The 22,681-nt window shown below is 37.4% G+C and overlaps 1 protein-coding gene across 1 annotated transcript; it reads right to left on the reverse strand.

Moving 5' to 3' along the window:
* Window positions 1-802: 802 nt before the first annotated feature.
* Window positions 803-19,840, reverse strand: sccpdh.2.L (saccharopine dehydrogenase (putative) L homeolog). Its single transcript, NM_001092727.1, is given in 12 exon segments — window positions 803-1,975; window positions 2,696-2,777; window positions 4,259-4,370; window positions 5,285-5,341; window positions 6,033-6,152; window positions 6,889-7,006; window positions 7,278-7,408; window positions 8,001-8,050; window positions 8,725-8,854; window positions 11,122-11,202; window positions 16,822-16,934; window positions 19,527-19,840. Coding segments are annotated over 12 exon segments (1,290 nt in total). The 5' UTR covers window positions 19,717-19,840; the 3' UTR covers window positions 803-1,869.
* Between the last annotated feature and the right edge of the window lie 2,841 nt (window positions 19,841-22,681).

Here is a 22,681-nt window from a genome sequence, read left to right on the forward strand (position 1 = left end):
TGAACCGCATTTACCCCACTGTTAGTCATTTGTGTTGGAGGTGTAAGGCTAATGTCGGCTCTCTATTGCATATTTTTTGGGAATGCCCCGACCTCGCTGAATATTGGGCCACGATCCTACGTCTTTGCTCTATTATATTAGGGAGGCAGTTGCCCAACTCCCCTGCTCATATCCTACTATTTTGGGAACTGGAGAACGGGGATGGTCCCTCAGATGTACCTTTAGAGCGACATCTGCTGAATGCCGCTAAGGCACTCATCCCCAGACTGTGGAAATCCACCGTTCCTCCTTCTGTTAAGGATTCGGCCGTGAAAGTTAATGAAATTGCCAAATTCGAGGAGTTATCCACTTTCTCCAGTAAGCAACACTTACGATATAGGGATGTATGGTTGAGATGGTTGCTATTCAGGGAGACGGATGACTATGCACTACTCTTTACGTCCTGAGCAGGGCGACTCGGTTGTATCCTTAGGCCTACCTGACACCCATGCACTAGGTCCTCCCCAGGCTGGGGGGCTTCGTCATTTACTCCTACATGTATGTAATTGTCGTTAACTCTAGCGGGTGTACTCTGCTGTATTGTTTTGATAGGAAGTACTGCATTTTTATACCTATGTACTGCATGATTTGATATTGCTGGCTTTGACCTTTCCCCCTCCCCCTTTCCTTTCTTTTTTTCTGTACCCCCCCCCCACTTTTGAAAATCAATAAAAACATATTTCAAAAAAAATAAAAAATAAAATAAAAGACCAATTGCCAAGTTGTCTCACAATATCAATACATCATACTAAAAGTTAAAGGGTTTCTTTGTAAGATTTTCTTTATTGCTTTTTAAACAGATATGTAATAAAAATAGAAAGACAACAGAGCAGTTGAAACTACAAATAGGTCCAATAGAAGAGGACAGGGAGAGAGACAAAAAGCGGAATAAGAAGAAAGAAATTATTAGTGTCTGGTTGACAGTTATATACCATTTAGTCACAGTTCAGTGGATCTTGTGGGATGAGGATGGGAGTACGCACTGGAGATTCCCCATATACAAGTGCCATATTTTTTAAATTTTGCCAAGGTACCCCCTTGATACAGTATGTATGCTTACTTTTGACTGGAAAGGACGTTGCAGATAGCGAATTAAGTACTGCATTGCTGGTAAAGCTAAGTTTACAGCAGCCCTATAAAATCATTAGCCAAGTAAATGCAAATCTCTACCCGATCAACTACATATCACATAAAGATACGTAACTTTACGTTTCTCTTGTAAAAGTTGTCCTGATTCTGGTACTAGAATATATACTTAGAGCTGCTTCACTTGTGACACTGATCTATTTTAAGATTCCTTACTTATACATTTGACAGGGAGAGAAAGTCTCTAGAAAAGATGTCTGGAAGTGGCAGTTATCTAAAGGTATCCTCTATTCATTATCTGACATGCCAGAAAGATGCTTACGTTTCTACTTTTCAAATTAACTTTCTGTGCTGCCTGTAGCACTCTATATCTAGGGAAAGTCACTAAATAAAAACAAAGCATCATATTTTTGTTTTTAAATGCATTGCATAGTGAACGGATTTTATGTCTTGAGAACAATACAGATACTGTGATTTTATGGTATCTGGTAGGACTAAAAATGGAAGGTGCTAAGTTCATCAGTAAAAGAACAAAGTTTTCTACTAGAATCAAATTATTTATGCACTTTAAGAAAATATAACGTGAACACAGAAAATGTTGTTAGAACACAGATTTTAATGTAGTAATTCAATAGGCCATTTATGAGCCGTTAGAAATCATCAATAAAGTTAAGCGTGTATTTGCGTGCGAGTGGACGGTTTCCCAGTTAGCCATGCTTGTACATGCCCTGCTTCTAATGCTTCTCAGACTTCTGGTTTGCTGATGACAGAGAAGTGGAGACCAGCTTTGTTCAGGCGTTCAATCAAATTAGTCTTAGAGAAAGCAGCCCCTGGTGTGTACACCCCTCCGCTATGAAAAAAAGAACAGAATCAACATGTATACATTTTAGAATACAACATTTTAAGTAACCAAACATATATTATAGAATTATTATATAATAGCATATAAAAAACATAAACATGACAAATAACACAAGCTACCATCATATTATTCCACATACGATTCAAACATGTTAGCAAGTGGCTTTATCAGAATGAAAAATACATTTCAGTCTCACAAAGTTGTTTCTAACAGTAGTGAATTGTGGATGGATAGAAAAAAAACCTGCATAGGGACCTGTCTAACCACATACAATCTCTAATGAAAACTTGAAAATAAACGGTAAAAGGAAAGCTAAAATTACATGCCCACCAACTGAATGCTACCTTAAATTGTTTGGTTCCCAGGAAGTTTTTATTTTGCTTTCCTTGTCAGTACTTCATTCTGTCCCTTTAATATCAGTCAGTCCCTTCTACTGGTACTATGGAATTACCAAGAGTTCGACTGCAGTTCTCAGAATGCTGGCTACAAAATATATCATTTTAGTAAAACTATGTTTGTGACGTGTTCATGTAGTGTTATTTTAAACAATTTTACTGTAACCTGTATAATGTTTATCTACAATACTATTTAAATAATTAGCTAAACTCATTAAATACATATAAATAAGCACAGTTCAATGTTAATAAGGTCTAATGTGAGATCTGTTTCATGGAATAATCTGTTTATTAGTTATAAAATAAACTGTACCTTTTTGGAAGCAAGCCTGGTTCCTTTAAAATGGTCACTCCGGCCTGTACCATTGCTATAGGAGTAGCAACATACGCAACTTCTGTAAAATGTCATTGTAAAAGACAGAATGTTGAGGAAACCTTTAAAAATTGTCTTGAACAAATATAAACGAGTGATTAGATTTTATATATGCACCAGTTTGAAAAAAGGGAAACTGCCAATTCTGCCATTAACTATTTTGGCAGTCTCTATAGTTTGCCCTTACTGCACAAACACCTAGAAATAACCCTAATTTGTAACCCTAATTTGCAGCAGTGACAATGTGAATAAGAAGTTGATAAAACCAATGCATGAAACCGTGATCCTCCTGCAAATGTCTCAGACAAAGCATGCACGATTACGGTCTTTGTATGCATGCTTACAGTACCCAACACCTCCAAGAGATAATCACTCTATCGTGAACTGTGCCTGGGTCTCCAGGTTTATGAAAAAATATCACTGCGTGCATATGTATCCATTTGCACTGGAGTTCAAGCAATGGATAATACTAATTGCCATTGCCTCCATTGTGGTTGATAAAATGCGTCTCAATATCACAGGTCTGGCCATCAAGTGGGTGCCAATGCAATTCTGTAAGTGCAATACAAGGAGACCTACTCAGCATGGAGGAGTATAACTCAAAACTATAAAGGAAAGCTTGACAGGATGGCAGCATTGGTGTATGTAGTATGGAGTCTATTAGAGGGCTGACCACAATATGTTCCGTCAGTGGATAATATTCACATTTAATATGAGGAATGCAGGGTTTCACCATATCACATGATATCAAAGTACACAAAGTAAACAATAAGTAAATCGATTATCCAGCTACCAACTACTAAACAGTGTATCTACACTATATCAGTTAATTTAAAAAAAAAAATAATAATAATATATATATATATATATATATATATATATACTCAAATATGCTGACGCACACCACACTTTTCTTCAAGTGATTTATTTTATTTCATCGACGTTTCGATCCCCAGGGGGATCTTTATCAAGATAAATAATAATATATATATATATATATATATATATATACTCAAATATGCTGACGCACACGCACACTTTTCTTCAAGTGATTTATTTTATCTCATCGACGTTTCGATCCCCAGGGGGATCTTTATCAAGATGGGGGATCGAAACGTCGATGAAATAAAATAAATCACTTGAAGAAAAATCCTGGTGTGCGTCAGCATATTTCAGTGGATATACAATTTTTCTGTTCAGCACCAGGTATTTGTACTTGCAGTGTGTGCCCAAGCCTTTGTATGTGTGTATATATATATATATATATATATATATATATATATATATATATATATATATATATATATATATATATATATATATATATATATATATATATATATATATATATATATATATATATATATATATATATATATATATATATATATATATATATATATATATATTTAGATTTTTCATTGTTTCCTAAACTATACAAGTCTACATTATTTATTTATAGATTAACGCACAGGAAACCTGGTGAAACAACTTTTACGTTACCTGGACCCGACACTTGAGTACAGATCTTTACATTTGGGTTCCCATCTTGTGGATTGTGCCCTTGGCTATAACCTTCACCAAAAAATGTCATCGTGAAAGATGCTCCATCCATCTGTAAATAAGCCATAGGAATGTTTATTAAAGTATATAGTATAAAGTTGTGTACTTTTAATATGACTAAATTTACTAGTATCTGCTGACTATTTAAAAGGGGCTTCTCTCAGTAAGAGACAGGAAATGCTGAAATTAAACTGTTTTTATATTATTGATTAGTGCCAGAAATAACAAAAACCATAGATATTTCTTAATTAAAATAACTTGCAAAAACTGTTGACAAGCACTTTTCATTGAATTCATAGTGAAAAGAGCTGTGTATTGTCCCTTTAAAGAAGAACTAAACCCTGAAGTTAAAAAACAAACAAACTACCCCCCCACTCTACATAGACCCCCTCTCCCTTCTCCCCTCCCCAGCCTAGCTGCTACCCCAAGCAAATGCCCCTAAGTCTTTACTCACCCCTCTGTGCAGATTCTGTCCAGCGGAGTTCACTGCAGACATCTTCTTCTCTTCAGTAATCTTCTGAATGAGACCAGCATATTGGCGCAAGCGCGTAAATTGCAGAATCGATGGTCTCATTCCGAAGATTACTGAATCAGATGAAGATGGCGCCCGTCAACTCTGCTGGACAGAATCTGCACGGAGGGGTAAGTAAAGACTTAGGGGCATTTGCCCAGGGTAACAGCTAGGCTGGGGGGGGGGGTCTATGTAGGGTAGGGTTTTTTTTTTTTTATTAAGGGTTTGTTTTTCCTTTAAGGGTATAAAAAGCCTACAGATTTAATAAATATACTTACATATACACAGTCTAATTTTGAGTACAAAAAAAAAACAACTGTGCATTGTATACATTTTATAAAGCAAATATTTGCACACAACCATATATGGAAAATTAAGGCAACAGCAGAGCAGACATGCATAAAGGCCATAAGGACCTTAAAATAACATTTTCATGTGGACGATATGACAATTACCTGTTCTTGTGTTGGTCCTTCCTTTGAGAAATAGCCAAAGGAAAACAATTTGGGGAACTGGAAAGAAAAACAAACAAAGGAGGAAGTAGTGTTATTTTTGGCTGGCTTTAAAGATAGGGACCTGCATAGAGCAGTGGTAGGCAACCCTCGGCTCTAGAGCCTCATGCGGCTCTTCATCCTGCTTGCTGCGGCTCAGTCTTGCAGCTTTGCCTGTCACATTGTCTATACAGCCCTTGCACCTTCTGGCGGCTTCTTGAGTGTGCGACCGTGGTAAGCTAGTGGTTAGCTTTACCGCGGTCGCACACTCAGGAAGCCGTCAGCAGGTGCGAGGGCTGTATAGACATTCCAGGAGTGACAGGCAAGACCGAGCCACAGCAAGTGTATTCATCATGGTCCTTACCACAGTCACACACTCAAGACAAGAAATAGAAGATCAGCATGGAGCTTCAGAAACAGAAGTCACATTAAACTGATGAGAACACTAGCATTTAATAGGGATATTCAGTGTTTAATTTATTTCAAAGTAGGCCGACACATACACACTTCTGTTTGTTGTTTTCTGTTGGATTTAGCTGTAACAGCTAAAATTAAAAAAAGATTAAAACGTTTAAACGTTTATAAGCTGTATTATATTTTGCGGCTCCAGACTATTTTTCTTTAGTGGAAGAGAGGCAAAATGGCTCTTTTGATAGTAAAGGTTGCTGACCCCTTGCATAGAGGCTTTACAAAAAGTAAAAATACTACTTACTTTGATCAGAAGATTTCGTCCACAGCTGAACTTTGTGAAAAGTAAAAACAGGATTCCAGCAAACATCAGTTTAATCACAGATGTAATACCACCAACGGCTACATATGCAGCATACTGCACCTAATAGGTTAATAAGCACAAGCCAATTTAACAGAAAATTGTGGCCTTTCAGACAGACTTATTTAATGTGTAATATAGCATGAGAAGCTTTGTTAAAAACCTTTGCAACATAAGATTTGTAACTGCTCATCAACATACAGTATTTAGAAGAATATGATACATCAGGCCTCTGGTGTAATGGACTAGATGGCATAGTTTTGCTCAATGATACACATTTAACTCAGATCTGTTGGAGGCTACAATGGCATGGAGCATACAGGAATATATTATTTGGCTAAATGTAAGCTAACACCCTTTATAAAAACAGCATGTCTGCAGTTACAACATCACGTTGCACAAGCTCTCTGGACTGATTTAGAGTCTCACACAATAAATATGCAGTGTATGTGTAAGTGATTTAGGAAAGTTCAATTTCAGATTCTGCTGTTCCATGAATTGCATTGATACACAATAATAACCTATAGCTCTGGAGCTCTCAAACCAAGGCTGTATGTTGTAGCGCCTTCTATCTGCGATATTGCACTGCAGGCCATTAAATATTGGAGTGGCAATACATACACACTGTAAATGATTGGCAACACTGAGGTACAGGGGGTATGCCTGCTGGCTGAAATACTCCACCAGAGAAACAGTTAATACACCATAGGCGTAAAAATCTTTTTTTCCAGAATTCAAGCCAGAATTTATGGCAACTGATTCAGGGTGCCTGTATCCCTTTATAGTCAAGCAAACTTACAGGAGATTCCTGCAGAGTCTCATGCAGATAACGCTGCGTCCGTCTGACAACAGCAGAATCTGCTCCCAAAAACGGAATGGCATATTCCTTCAGTTCATTACTATAAAACACTGCCCCTCTGCAGAAAGGGAACAAAAAACTGTTCAATTTTGGAAGACAGAAATTACACAGTTACCAATACTGTACATATTTTAACAGTGTGTGAAGATGAACATCCCCTTGACTGTAGATCACTGGATAACTAGAGGTGCCAATTTTTTCAGATTATACACATTTTTATTTTAACACTGGTTAAAAATAATAAAAAAGAGTTTTCTTTGCACATCTAGGTAAATGTATCCATTATAATTCCCTGCTACAGGCATAAGAAAAAATATACTTGCACTAACCTCCTCTTTATTTTTCTCCCAACTACTGGAAGGGGCTTATATGCAAACTGCTTTCTTAATTTCCTAAGATTTCCCTGATCTGCAATTCCATGAATGGCCGATTGCCATGTTCCATCATGAATGCAGGTGCCCTATTAAGAAGAATAAAACACACAACCATATTTCATACATAAACAAATGTCTTATCTACAGCTCATATAACTTAAAGCTGGTATAATGGAATTCATATCAAGCTATAAGGTTGATCAATTTTAATTTTCACGTTTTTTCAAAATTTCGAATGGACGTTTATTGGACATTCTCTAGCAGGGTGTGTGTGTGTGTGTGTGTGTATACATACACACACACACACTTTATGTTTTACATTTTCCTTTTAATAGTGACAAGTTAATTATAAAATTAAAATTATAACCTATGTAAATAAATATCCTATTTTAGAATTCTGCATGTCATGGTATATAACAATTGCTTGCACACTAACACAACATATGTTAAGTCTAATATCAAACATGTTGATTTGCCCACAGTAACTTTGGCCTGGAAATGCTTGGTGTCAAAACAACCAAAGCAACAAAACACACGTGGGCTATCATCTCCTGGCAAGGGTTTAACAAAAATATACAATGCTCATTGGCGATTCCCAACTAATTATTATAAAAAGCAATGCATGATTAATGAACTGCTAAAAAGAACACACACGAGAAAATGATTATGTATACTAACCTTTGGTCCTGATTGCAAAGACAAAATACTTTCAACTGCAGTCAAAGTCCCTATTAAAAAAAACAGTTTATTATAAATGATGTTAATTGTACCCCTAAACAACATACAGTTAGGTCCATAAATATTTGGACAGAGAAAACTTTTTTTCTAATTTTGGTTCCATACCACAATGAATTTTAAATGAAACAACTCGGATGCAGTTGAACTGCAGACTTTCTGCTTTAATTCAGTGGGTTGAACAAAAAGATTGCATGAAAAATGTGAGGAACTAAAGCCTTTTTTTAAAACAATCACTTCATTTTTAGGGGCTCAAAAGTAACTGGACAAATTAAAAAGCTGAAAATAAAATGTTCATTTCTAATACTTAGTTGAAAACCCTTTGTTGGCAAAGACAGCTTGAATGACTCATGGACATCACCAGATTCTGGGTTTCCTCCTTTTTAATGCTCTGCCAGGTCTTTACTGTAGCTGCTTTCAGTTGCAAAAAAATTGCAAAATTGTGCAAAAAATTGCACAACGACCCCTATAATCTTCTACTTCAGCATGGAAGCAGGATAACCTTGTTTTGTATGTCTGAGCTGGGGGTATACAATCACTTAGGCTTCCCATCTTAAGGATATGATTGAGAATACTGTTATTAAATGGATACGATTAATTTAATTCAAGAGAAAGAAGAATGTTTTTAAACATTTACACAGTAACAAATTAAATCCAGATTTCATACCTTTTAAGCTGTTTCTGGTGAATAAAACACCTAGATCTGCTGGAATGGAGTCAAAACCACTGCTGCCAACAATATATACACCTTTCTCTGCTGCTTGGCTGTTATACTTCAGCTGCATTCCCTCAAGATACTGAAAATAGATACATTAGTTTAAACACTGAATGTATGTGTAAAGTTTTTCCATATATTAAGTGTTTTTTTTTTTTATTACTTGCTTCCTGAAAACTGGCACTGGGTAGGGTAGACTGTCAAGGTTGGGGTTGTTTTCTCTGGAAAAAATGCACTTGCGAGGGGTCATGATCACACTTTACAAGTACATTAGAGGACATTATAGACAAATAGCAGGAGACCTTTTTTACCCATAAAGTGGATCACCGTACCAGAGGCCACCCCTTCAGAGTAGAGAAAAAGAACTTTCATTTGAAGCAACGTAGGGGGTTCTTCATAGTGAGGACAGTGAGGTTGTGGAATGCACTGCCGGGTGATGTTGTGATGGCTGATTCTGTTAATGCCTTTAAGAGTGGCTTGGATGATTTCTTGGATAGACATAATATCAAAGGCTATTGTGATACTAAATTCTAAAGTTAGTATAGATTTGGGTATATATAAATTTATGTGAAAGTATGGAGGGGTGTGTATTGATGCTGGGTTTCATTTGGAGGGGTTGAATTTGATGGTTTTGTCTTTTTTCAACCCAATTTAACTATGTAACTGAAAGCCAGGTCTTGCCTAACATCTTATCTAAAAGGATGTTGCCTCATCATACCAGGCTTTTTAAATAACAATATGAGAACCATGTATGGTTAGAAAAGTTTCCTTCAAACTACTTCATAAGAATGAACACTCAGAATTAGGCAAATAGAGGCATCACTCAATGCAATGTACATGTGTACTCAATGTACATGTTATGCTTCCTTATGATGTTGGACAGATGAGCATGGGCTTCGAAAAAAATAACCAAGACGGTAGAGTGCTCAGTAGAGAGTCACTTCTCAAATAAGGAAATGTTGGTGCTGAAGAGGTGGTCTCTGCCATCACATGGTTGAAGAAGTGGATTATGACATATGAAATCTGGCTGCAGAGATTTGCAAACGACTTTAGATATATCAAAGAGAGAGTCAGACTGAGCCGGACTTGGGGAACAAGCTGGGGAAAAGCTACTGTTTAAAATCTTACACACACACTACCATGCAAAAGTATTCACCCCCTTGGCTTTTAACCTATTTTTTTACATTCCAACCTGTAATTTAAAAGTTTCTTATTTCATGTGATGGATCTGAACAAAATAGACTACGTTGGTGAAGTGAAAGAAGAAAAATATAAATAAAAAAGAATTATAAAAAAAAAAAAAAAAAGGCATGTGCATATGTATTCACCCCCTTAGCCATAAAGCCCCTAAAAAATCCTGGTGCAACAAATTACCTTCAAAGGTCACATAATTAGTGAAATTAAGTAGACTGTGTGCAATGAAGTCCACTGTGTGCAATCTAAGTGTCACATGATCTGTAAACACACCTTTTCTGACATAGTACCACAACAAACGTGCCAAGAGAGGGACGCCCAGAAAACCTGGAGAGGAGGGCATTAGTCAGAGAGACAGCACAGAGACCAAAAGTAACCCTGAAGGAATTGCAGAGTTCCACAGCAGAGACTGGAGTATCTGTCCATAGGACACTCCATAGAGCTAGGCTTTATGGAAGAGTGGCCAGAAAAAAGCCATTACTTAAAGTTAAAAAAAAAACAACATCACCACAGTGAAACACGGTGGTGGTGGCAGCATCATGCTGTGGGGATGTTTTTCAGCAGCAGGGACTGGGAAACTGGTCCAAGTCGAGGGAAATATGGATGGTGGTAAATACAGGGATATTCTTAAGCAAAACCTGTGTTAGTCTGCCTGTGATTTGAGACTAGGATGGAGATTCACCTTCCAGCAGGACAATGACTGAAGCATACTGCTAAAACAACACTCGAGTGGTTTAAGGGGAAACATTTAAATGTGTTGGAATGGCCCAGTCAAAGTCCAGACCTCAATCCAATTGAGAATCTGGGGGAGGGGGGGTGAACAGTTATGCACGTTGAAGATTTCTGTTATTTTGTCCTATTTGTTGTTTGTCTTCGCAATAAAAAAACAAAAAAATCTTCAAAGTTGTAGGCATGTTCTGTAAATGAAATGGTGTAAACTTTCAAACAATCCATTTTAATTCCAGGTTGTGAGGCAACAAAACATGAAAAATGCCAAGGGGGTGAAAACTTTTGCAAGGCACTATATCAATTACCTGAAAACAGTATAAACTGCCTTATGGGCTATATTAGTCTCAAATGGCAAATTTTCACTTTTAGTTTGACATCCCTTTTAACGGTCTCCAGAAGAAAAAATCGAATCAAATCAAATCTTACTTGGGGCTCTCCGCTTATATCGACAAAGTGTGCTCCATTCTCAACACAGGCTTTTACCACTGGCTCACCATAAAATCTGTACTGTAGAGAGAGAAAGACACGGTTTACAGGCAACTGCACACAGGATATAAAAACAAATCAAATTCATATATTAACTATTAAATATAGTAAGAATTGACTGTTAAATAAGAACAATGCTAGAACCTGGCATTACAGCAATAATGAAGACTATGGGTTTACAGCTCAGGAGAGGTATAAAACAGTGTGTAAAAGAAGATGGATGTGCAAGCTTTGCTACATATACAGTCTGTTCATGCTGTTTTCAGTTCCTGTTATATTATCTTTTTGTATGAATGCTTTTTTTAGTCAAATATACTTCCCCCCATTTTTCCATTTATCCTTGTTTATTATGTACATTTACCCCTAGGGTTAGTTCACACGAGGAGATTCGGGGAGATTTTGTCACCTGGCGTCAATCTCGCCGAACTGCCTCAGCGTGTTTTCCCATAGGCTATAATGAAATGTCGCCTTCGCTAAAGCACACGCGCGATGCGTTTTCCATAGTCGCCCATCGCCGCGTGTGCTTTAGGCGACTTTTCATTATAGCCTATGGGAAAACAAGCCGAGGCAGTTCGGGGGACAAAATCTCCCCGAATCTCCTCGTGTGAACTAACCTTTAGCCATCCCCCAAAATAAATCTCTTGCCCCTGTACTACTTTACACTTGTCTCATGCCCTCACTTCAAATAGTCTTTTCTTCTTTTCACATTATGTTCCTGTCACATACAAAAATTATAACCACCACTAATCCCCTCATTCACTTCCCACCCTGGTAGCTTTCACCTTTTCCCTGGGAGGTCATGTCCCCACCTAGTAAATAAGAAAATTGTGACCTGACAAATTAAAGGGCTTGAGAAAGAATGCAGAATGAACAAAGTATTATTCTAAAAATTACATATCATGTATTATCTTAAGAACTTTGCCTTGAAAATACTGTCATTGCTTCATAAAGTTTCTATAATAGAAATCAGCAAATATGTTTTGCAATTATTTGGTCTCCATTTATAGGTCACATGCCAAAATGTGTGGTATATGCTAGCAGAATTGTAATATATATATATATATATATATATATATATATATATATATATATATATGTGTGTTCATTATTCTTAGTCTGGTTTAAATAGTCAAACTTTTGTTTATTATTCTTAGTCCAGTTTAAAATAATCAAATTAAATAAAAAAAGCAAAGTACAGGTATGGGATCCGTTATCAGAAATGAAACAGTTCCAACCAAACAGAGAGATAAGCATAGAGAGTTACAAGGGTGCAAACAACATATTCAGAAAGAGATAAGACTGGCCCCAACCCAGAATGACAGACAGATCAAACACACCTAAAAACCATAAAGGTAAATATCTGGGTAAAAACACTACCAAGAAGTTGAGGAGTATCTCCATAAAATAAATCACAAACTAAAGCAAGTGCTGGAGCGCCACAGGCAGAGGATCACTACTAGACAGCATAGCATTCCCAACTATTACTGGACACAACTCCCAGTGTCCTCCAACTCAGTAGATTTCACGAACTGTGACTTCATAATATCATAATCCTCCAGCAGTTCTCCACAGTACAGGTGTAGGACCTGTTATCCAGACCTGGGGTTTTCCAAATAAGCGATCTTTCCTCAATTTAAACATGAAATAAACCCAATAGGATTGTTTTTGCTTCCAATAAGGATTAATTATAACTTACCATCAAGAAAAAAGGTACTGCTTTAGTTGTACAGTGAAAAAGAAAATAATTAAAAAAAAATTAAACTGATAAAAATGAGTCTATGGGAGACGGCCTTTCTGTAATTCAGAACTTTCTGGATAACAGGTGCCCAGATAATGGATCCTATACCTGTAGTGGCTTTCAAACGAGTTTAACTAGTCTTATTTTAGCACTTAAAGGAACAGTAAACACCAAACATAAGAGCATTTTAAAGGGATACTGTCATGGGAACAAAAATTGTTTTTTCAAAATGAATAAGTTAATAGTGCTGCTCCAGCAGAATTCTGGACTGAAATCCATTTCTCAAAAGAGCAAACAGATTTTTTTTATATTCAATTTGAAATCTGGCATGGGGCTAGACATATTGTCAATTTCCCAGCTGCCCCAAGTCATGTGACTTGTGCTCTGATAAACTTCAATCACTCTATACTGCTGTACTGCAAGTTGGAGTGATATCACCTCCCTCCCTTCCCCTCCCAGCAGCCAAACAAAAGAACAATGGGAAGGTAACCAGATAGCAGCTCCCTAACACAAGAGAACAACTGCCTGGTAGATCTAAGAACAACACTCAATAGTAAAAACCCATGTCCCACGGAGAGACACATTCAGTTACATTGAAAAGGAAAAACAGCAGCCTGCCAGAAAGCATTTCTCTCCTAAAGTGCAGGCACAAGTCACATGACATGGGGCAGCTGGGAAATTGACAAAATGTCTAGCACCATGTCAGATTTCAAAATTGAATATAAAAAAAATCAGTTTGCTCTTTTGAGAAATGGATTTCAGTGCAGAAGTCTGCTGGAGTAGCACTATTAACTGATGCGTTTTGATAAAAAACATGTTGTTTTCTGATGACAGGATCCCTTTAAAATAACTAAAATAAAATTAACTGTTGTCCTGCATAGGTAATAGTTATGTGTTTTCTTTAGAAAGAGAACTATAGTTAGTTTCAGCCATGGGGCATTCAAGCTGAAAAAGGAGAAAAAGGCACAGATTATTTAGCAGATAACGGATAAACTTAGTAGTAGAATTTAATGGTATTTTACAGAGTTTGTTATCTGCTATGTAACCTGCGTCTTGAATGGCTGTCCCATGGCTACAGAGCAGCTTGTTTTTATAAACTATAGTATAAGTATGGGACCGGTTATCCAGAATGCTTGGGACCTGGGGTTTTCAGGATAAGGGATATTTCTGTAATTTGGATCTTCATACCTTCAGTCTACTAAAGAATCATTTAAACATTAAATTACCCCAATAGACTGGTTTTGCTTCCAATAAGGATTAATTATATCTTAGTTGGGATCAAGTACAAAGTATAGTTTTATTATTACAGAGAAAAGGGAAATCATTTTAAAAATTTAGAATTATTTGCTTATAATGGAGTTTATTAGAGACGGCCTTTCCATAATTTGGCGCTTTCTGGATAACGGGTTTCCAGATAATGAATCCCATGAAAACATCAAAAATAAATGGAAAGCCAATACCTTGTCTGCTACAAACGGGTGAGTCACAAACTTTATTCCATGGTGCTCACAACACTTCAATGTTCAAACGTTTCGGGACCACATGGCCCTTCCTCAGTGACTGAGGAAGGGCCATGCGGTCCCGAAACGTTTGAACATTGAAGTGTTGTGAGCACCATGGAATAAAGTTTGGGATTCACCCGTTTGTAGCAGACAAGGTATTGGCTTTCCATTTATTTTTGACTATTTCACTGGCGAGTGGCTAAGCCAGAGCATCTATCCAATTTCCCTATCTGGACTCCCATGAAAACATACCAGTTCTACCAGTGCAGGGAAATAGTACATTATCTTTTAATTTCTTCAAAACACATTTATTTTTTGGTGTTACTGTTCCTTTAAGCATCTAAACTCTTGCCTGCTGTAGTAATGTATTCACTTCATGACTACAGCAAGGGACCACCTTGCAACCTTTAATCTTTTTACAAGAGAGTAACTTCATCAAGTTTTTTTTCCCTATGCAAAATATGCTGTTAGCAGATCATTTGTACCTAGATGGACAAAAAAATGCTACAAGTGGCAAGCACAGTTGGCAGATGCTGACTGGCTGGCATAAAAAGGGTTACTACTCATTGTGCCACAAAGGAATTTAAAAATAGCTTTGCAGTGTAGGAGTTAATTTTATAATGAATGCTTTAAAAACAAATGACACCTAAAATAAATCATTACAACATGAGAAGTAACTTTTTATGCAATCGTGCAATATTTATTATGCTCTCCGAAGAACAAGCAGAAATATCTGTTATAATAACAGCGCACAGATTTTCAGAACTTTGCCCTGAAAGAGCTGCAATATAAAGATAAGATAGCATGTATGTTTTGCAATCATTTGGACTCCAAATGTAGGTGACAGATACTCTGTTTTCAGTATGGCCACCATACCAATTGAACAGTTCTCATCAAGTCAGCATGTTATATATATATATATATATATATATATATATATATATATATATATATATATATATATATATATATATATATATATATATATATATATATATATATATATATATATATATATATATATATATATATATATATATATATATAAAATAAAAAAAAAAGTCTTCCAAAGCTTCACTTATGATTCCAACTGCAAAGAGCTAAAATGGACACAGAATGGATGTTAAGTTCTAATGAATTACCTGTACCGGTAAGTGCACATATTAAACCCTAGGATTGCCACTAGCCTGGACATGGTGGTATTTATTGAGTTACAGCAATAGTTGCAACATAATTAATGTTAAAACACAAAAATGGGGAAATTGCATCCATCTTAATTTGCAAGCAATTTGCCAAACGTTATGTGCACATCGCAATGGTCACAGCTTAGCGCGTGTCCATAATTATTCTGGAATCCTGGGAAAGTACTGCATTATGGGTAAAATAATGTTGATTTGCATCTGAAAATGGTGCTTTGTACCATGCTGTGCATTTGTCAATGAGGCTTCTGGTGACTTTTCATCAGATGCTACATCTGATGAATACAAAGCTTTCCTGTACTTCTGATGCCATTTATAAACACAGGATTGGATGAGGTGCATCTGCCTGCACTTTCAGGTCCACCTTTTTTTTTTTTGACCCGCATACCTCAATACAAGTAAGAGCTTTACCCCATTCACTATTCCAGTTACCATATTTTATATACTAAACTTATTGCACCAGCCTAAAAAATGTTTTCCCCTTCCCACCCCTAATTTGCATATGCAAATTAGGATTCAATTCGGTATTCCCCCAAATCTTTTGCAAAGGATTCGGGGGTTCAGAAAAGATCATTATTGCTTAGACACCCAAGAAACTAGAGAAAACACTGATTTTGTGGAATCCTAAAAGGTTCATATTTAGATTATTAAGTTTATTAAATTTGATAACTATAAAGGACCCACCATATTTCAAGAAGATAATCTTTTTTGCAAACATGTACGACACCATGGCCTACTGGGGTCCCCAGCAGTCCTTCACCTATCGTTATACCCCTATAGATGACCAAGAATTAAATCTGCCTGTGTAATCAGTAACTAGTTAAACTGGTCAGCAGCTTAGAACAATATACCCCAACTGCTAAATGGTCATATAAGTGTTATCTGACCCACAATATACTTTATACATAATAAATCTTCTAGAGGGAAAGTGAGATCACCTAGGACCAGTGTAAGGTAAACTAATGAAATATTAATAAGGATGTTTTAACTAGGAGGTTCAAACCAAATTCCCTCCTAAATCTACTTAATATGTATCTTATTTCAAACAGAAATGTAGAAACGCTATCTTTTTTTAATGTATTTTACCTAAACACATAAGTATTCATTTATTATTTGCTAGTTACCAGTTCATCTCACTACACTCTGTTCTGCAGAATAAAACAGCAGTTTTTTTTGTTCGGCACAGCTGTAGAATACTTACTGGTCCCACGCAGTCCAGAACAACAGAGGCCTTCTTGCACATTTCAGCGAGGGAGGGAGGGTCACTGACATCACAGATGATTATGCCAACATCAGTCTTCAGTTGTGGCTTAGCTAAGAATGGCAAAAACAGAGAATAACCCTGTCAGTGGCTGGTACTAAATTATGAAGGCTTTTGTTTTCGGTGTTAACATTTTGCAGAGGATTAATGCTCTAAGCAACAAAATTCATATTCAGAGAATAGTTGACCTATTCACTCTATACTGGCAGACTGCTACTTTTTGAGGGTATGATATACAGGATTGCAAACATTAAATGAGATAATGTAATCAATGTTCCTACACTTGCTACTTGTCTTCTAACCCATAGCAATCAATCAACAGGGAACCGGTCAGCGGTTTGAAAACAAACATGTGATTGGTTTCTATGTGTTACTAGATATGGGCAAATAGAAGATATTTCATTTTGGCAAAGTGCAGACTTCCACCAGACAGAAGTCTGTGTCAAAACAATTAAAAGCACTTGGAGAAGCTTTTATCAATACTGCGCCACTTCACTAAATACTGCGCCACTTCACTAAGTATCCCGACTGCTTCTTTGATATGGTGGTGTTCAGCGAGTAGCAACTGGTGCCACACTGTCTTTTCCTACACGTTTCACAGACTCTCCGGCCCACTTCATCAGGGAGGGTCCACCATATCTCCGAACAGCAGATCTGGACTTTTACCTTGGAATGTTATGTACTCTTGATGCTGAATAGTTTGTGAGTAGGCAACTGGCGTTCTGCGATTGTTTTTAAAGTATTTATGAAACAGAATTAATATATTATCTTCACTTCATGTATTGAGTAGTGAATGAGCAACGGAGCACAAAACAAATGTGATATGACATGTATGCGGACTGTTTATTAGTACATACCCAAAAGGGGAGCTTGACTTGTGTGTACCTCGGGTGGATCCAATAAGCTTTTTATCTGAAAAACTTTTAACCCTAATGTGGCTGGATTGTTCTCACCAGATTTACAAAACAATATTGCCCTATGTGCGCTTCCTTCTCTCCTCTCTTCTAGGTAGTTTTTAAGACATCTGTGTCAGACTCACACTTCCATCTGCCAGAAATGGATCAGACTTGGCTCTATTTTCTGTCAACCTCATCTAAGTGTACAAAGTTACAGTATGGAGTGGAGTCAATTCTGTTTTCGAGCAAAGGGAATGAAAATTTGGTTAAAGTTTGGTGGCCAAGAGGAAACCGCACGTTGGTAAACATACGCACAAACTAGAGTTTCTCTTCCCACTGAGATTTATTTACCTGTCTATTTAGTTTGGTCATATGAGTAGGATCTGATAGGCCAACTAGCTTCAGTAAATAATCTCTTATTCACAGACCAAACAGTCAACAAATGCTAGTATCCTTGCTTATGTTTAAAGGGATTCTGTCATGGGAAAACTTGCTTTTACAACCACCAGTTGATTGTGCTCCTCCAGCAGAGTCCTGCATTGAAATCTTTTTTTCAAAATAGAATTTTTTTTTACATTTAATTTTGAAATTTGACATGGGGCTAGACATGCTGTTAGTTTCCCAGGCGCCTTCAGCCATGTGACTTGTACTCTGATAAACATCAATCACTCAAAGCTTTTTAACCAAGGTTACCATGGATAAACACGTTCCTTTATCAACTACTGCATGCTGTAGGAAGCTTACTAACAATACAAAATGTAATCATAAAGTCCCACCCTAAAGAGCATACTTATGTGTCCCAACCCACAGTATAAGAACTCTTTATGTAAAAGATAGGAGTGCAACCCTTTAGTAGAATACAAAACTATTACAGAACAGTCAACTAAATATGTATTTACTTTCTAAAAAGGTTAAAAGCAACATACATAAGGTTTCAAGTACAATGCATCTTCTTAATGCATAAAACCAGAAAAGGCATATTTTACATATTCATGAGGTAAAATTCACAGTCCAATGAACTGCATGATCATGAAAGACTGTTTTGTGAAATGCAGTTAAGTTATTGGGAAAGAGACAGACAGAGGCAAAGTTCATACAGAACCCTTGCCAGACAAAAAAGTAAAATATTCAGGGATAAAAATGGAAAAATGTATTGTTGCGGGTTCATCTGATCATCAGACGAGACCAACAATAACCAACAGAGTCAATTGGGAGAAATATACTCAGACAGTCCCATGTAATAATGCAATACTTTTCATTCTGTATTAGGTCATACTATGGAACATAATTCAACTCTCAACTTTGTCCACAAATTTCCATCAACAAAAGTATATTGTTATATAAATAAACGTAATTGTGGTCACCACAGAAATCTGAGTCGTTTCCAGAGACCCTTTGCTGCAGGGGTGAGTCTACTTGGACTTGCCCTAAACCTGAAATTATCAGCAGCACAATCCAGTTAGAAGCTCTCTCTTCAAAAGGCCCCCAGCCTGGCCAATTTCTTCAGAAATGACTGTACGAAATCAAGGCTCATGTATGGTTTAATATTCTATAGTCCAATCATTTCCCCAAAATAAAAATAAATGATTGGCTAAGAGAGCCCTCATTACTGTTGGCTACTGTCACATATTCATTTGCTGTTTAAGGTACAACTATCAGCAGGTTATGCTGGGAAATGTAGTTCTAATAGACTTGAACATGAACGAATTACAGTAATAGCCACCGCCCTCCATGACTTGTTGTACTCACACAGTCTCTGTGCCGCATTCTGCAAAACTTCCTCCAGCTTCTTCTTGTTCCGACCCGCAACTGCCCAACGGAGCCCGGGGCCCCTGAAATCTTCACTATCGGCAGACCGGGCCACTTCTTCAACCACAAACTGCCCAGTGAAGCCAGAAGCCCCAAGTATCACCAGCTGGTACTGGCGCTCTGTCGCCATGGTAACTACGCGGGGCTGTAGAAAGGAAGACGGCAGGTGAATCTGCACAGACTGACAGTAGGCGCTGCACTGGCTCAGCCGGACTGAGAGAGAGCACGTGATCAGCGATGCTACAGGCTACACGACGCTCTTTTTATATAACTTTATTAACAATTCAAACGGAGTCAGATGGGCAGATGTTAAGGCAGCCATACGGAACGCATTTTAGGACATCCTGAAGCGAAATACATGTCCTTCTTGCGATGTCCTATGCCTTCGCTGCAGGATGTCCTAAAATGCGTTCCGTACAGCCAGTTGATGCGAGTCTTGTGTATTCCTACGCGTGTTTATAGTTCTTTGCCTTGCCCTAATCCTATTTCTAGTTTGTGTTAGGGCTGTCTGCTCAAAAAAATCCATAATCTAAAGCTTCTTTAAGGGAATTTAAACCCTAAAATGAATTCATTTAAAAGTAGTTGGCATACCTCCCAACATTTTGGAAGTAAAAAGAGGGACAAAATGTTTTTTTCACACGTATCGCAACAAAATGTTTTGGCCACGCCCCTTTATGTGGCCACACCCCCTAATTACCATGTTCATTTTACAAAATTTGGCAGGTTATGGAAGTTTGAAAATATTTCTCCTTATCTAAACTGTTTTTTGTGTCTCAAAATTGTTACAAAGTATCTTATTTGCACTTGTTAGCTGTTCTGGGCTCTCTGCCAAAAGCCAATTAAGTTAGAAACTTTGTTTCTTTTTCTGGCTGTTCAGTGCAGAGAAAATAGGGACATTTCAGTACAAATGAGGGACTGCAGGTTGAGCTGTCAAAAGAGGGACTGTCCCTCCAAAAAAGGGACAGTTGGGAGGTATGTACTTGGTGTAATATAAATGTGACGATGGACTTTTGCAATTTATATTCATTTTTTAGTTTTAGCTAATTTCTGGGATATTTGCATTAAAAGGGGGCATATAATTAAAAATTGCAAGTGTTATTTAAAATGTTGAGTGCTGCTTAATATGGCGTAAAATCATTCACTGGCGAATATTACATTACATTTAGGGTTGACAATTTTCTGGAAGAAATATATTCATCTTTTTTTCCTCTATTAATAACATTGGGATCAACCATCATTTTTACCGGCCAGGCCAGTAAAATAGCAGCCAGGTTGTAATCCTTATTACATTACATTTCATTATCGTTAAGATAAAGGTTAGAATATGGGACTATGAGGGTATTGAAGTATCAGAGCATGGTTTCACTAGAGTAACAAAGTATTGGATCACAGAAGTACCAAAGTATTGAGTATCCGAGCATGTCAATATCAGATTGTCGGAGTGATTAAGTATCAGTGGGTACTGGAGTATGGAAGTGGGTGGGAACAGGGTCGGACTGGGAAGGATCAGGGCCCCTCCCCAGCAAACCCACCTCTTTCCTGCCCCCCTCGCGGTACGTACCTACTTTGCGCTCATTTGTGGGCGGGGCATCTGGGCAGAGCAGGCCGTGCAAGCGGTCGCAGGAGGTCACACTATGTGGAGCGGGTCTAGGCCAGTGGGGCCCATGGGGTTTTTGGCACCCCGCCAACCCAGTTCAGACGCTGGGTGGGAATATTATGGTATTGGTGTATGGGAGCATCACTGTATCAACACAAGAGAAACAAAGCATCCAAGTAACCACTAAAGTATTGGAGTGTGGCAGGATCTGCATGTTGGGCTTATCAACCCATTGGGTGTGTATCAGGGCATTGTAGAAACAAAGTATTGGAATATCAGAGTACCAGACCATATAGGGATATCACAGATACAGTACAGGATTGATCTGATAATGTTCAATTAAGTAGCAACTGGAACATGAATAATGTATAACAAAGCACCTCAGTCCCTATCCTATACAGTAAAGTAGTGATCAGACAATATACTGTAAGTCAATACATAGTAACATAGTAACATAGTAAGTAAGGTTGAAAAAAGACAGATGTCCATCGAGGTTTTTTTTATTAACTACCTATCTGCCAGTTGATCTAGAGGAAGGCAAAAAAAAAAAAAAAAACATCTGAAGCCTCTCCAATTTGCCTTAGAGGGGGAAAAATTCCTTCCTGACTCCAAAATGGCAATCGGACTAGTCCCTGGATCAACTTGGACTATGAGCTATTACCCATAACCCTGTATTCCCTTACTTGCTAAAAAGCTATCCAACCCCTTCTTAAAGCTATCTAATGTATCAGCCTGTACAACTGATTCAGGGAGAGAATTCCACATCTTCACAGCTCTCACTGTAAAAAAACCCTTCCGAATATTTAGGCGGAACCACTTTTCTTCTAATCGGAATGGGTGACCTCGTGTCAGCTGGAAAGACCTACTGGTAAATAAAGCATTAAAGGAAAACTATACCCCCAAAATGAACACTTAAGCAACAGATAGTTCATATCATATAAAGTGGCATATTAAAGAATCTTACCAAACTGGAAAATATATTTAAGTAAATATTGCCCTTTTACATCTCTTGCCTTGAGCCACCATTTCGTGATGGTCTGTGTGCTGCCTCAGAGATCACCTGACCAGAAATACTTCATCTCTAACTGTAACAGGAAGAAGTGTGGAAGCAAAAGACACAACTCCGTCTGTTAATTGGCTCATGTGACCTAACATGGTATGGTTTGTTGGTATGTTTGTGAGTACAGTGAATCCTACGATCCCAGGGGGCGGCACTTGTTTTTTAAAATGGCAATTTTCTATTTACGATTACCCAATGGCACATACTACTAGAAATGTATATTATTATGAAAATGGTTTATTTACATGAAGCAGGATTTTAGATATGAGCTGTTTTATGCAATATCTTTTTATAGAGACCTACATTGTTTGGGGGGTATAGTTTTCCTTTAAAGAGATTATTATATGATCCCCTTATATATTTATACATAGTCATCATATCACCCCTTAAGCGCCTCTTCTCCAGCGTGAACATCCCCAATTTGGCCAGTCTTTCCTC

Source organism: Xenopus laevis, chromosome 5L, assembly GCF_017654675.1.
Source record: "Xenopus laevis strain J_2021 chromosome 5L, Xenopus_laevis_v10.1, whole genome shotgun sequence".
Lineage (NCBI taxonomy): Eukaryota > Metazoa > Chordata > Amphibia > Anura > Pipidae > Xenopus > Xenopus laevis.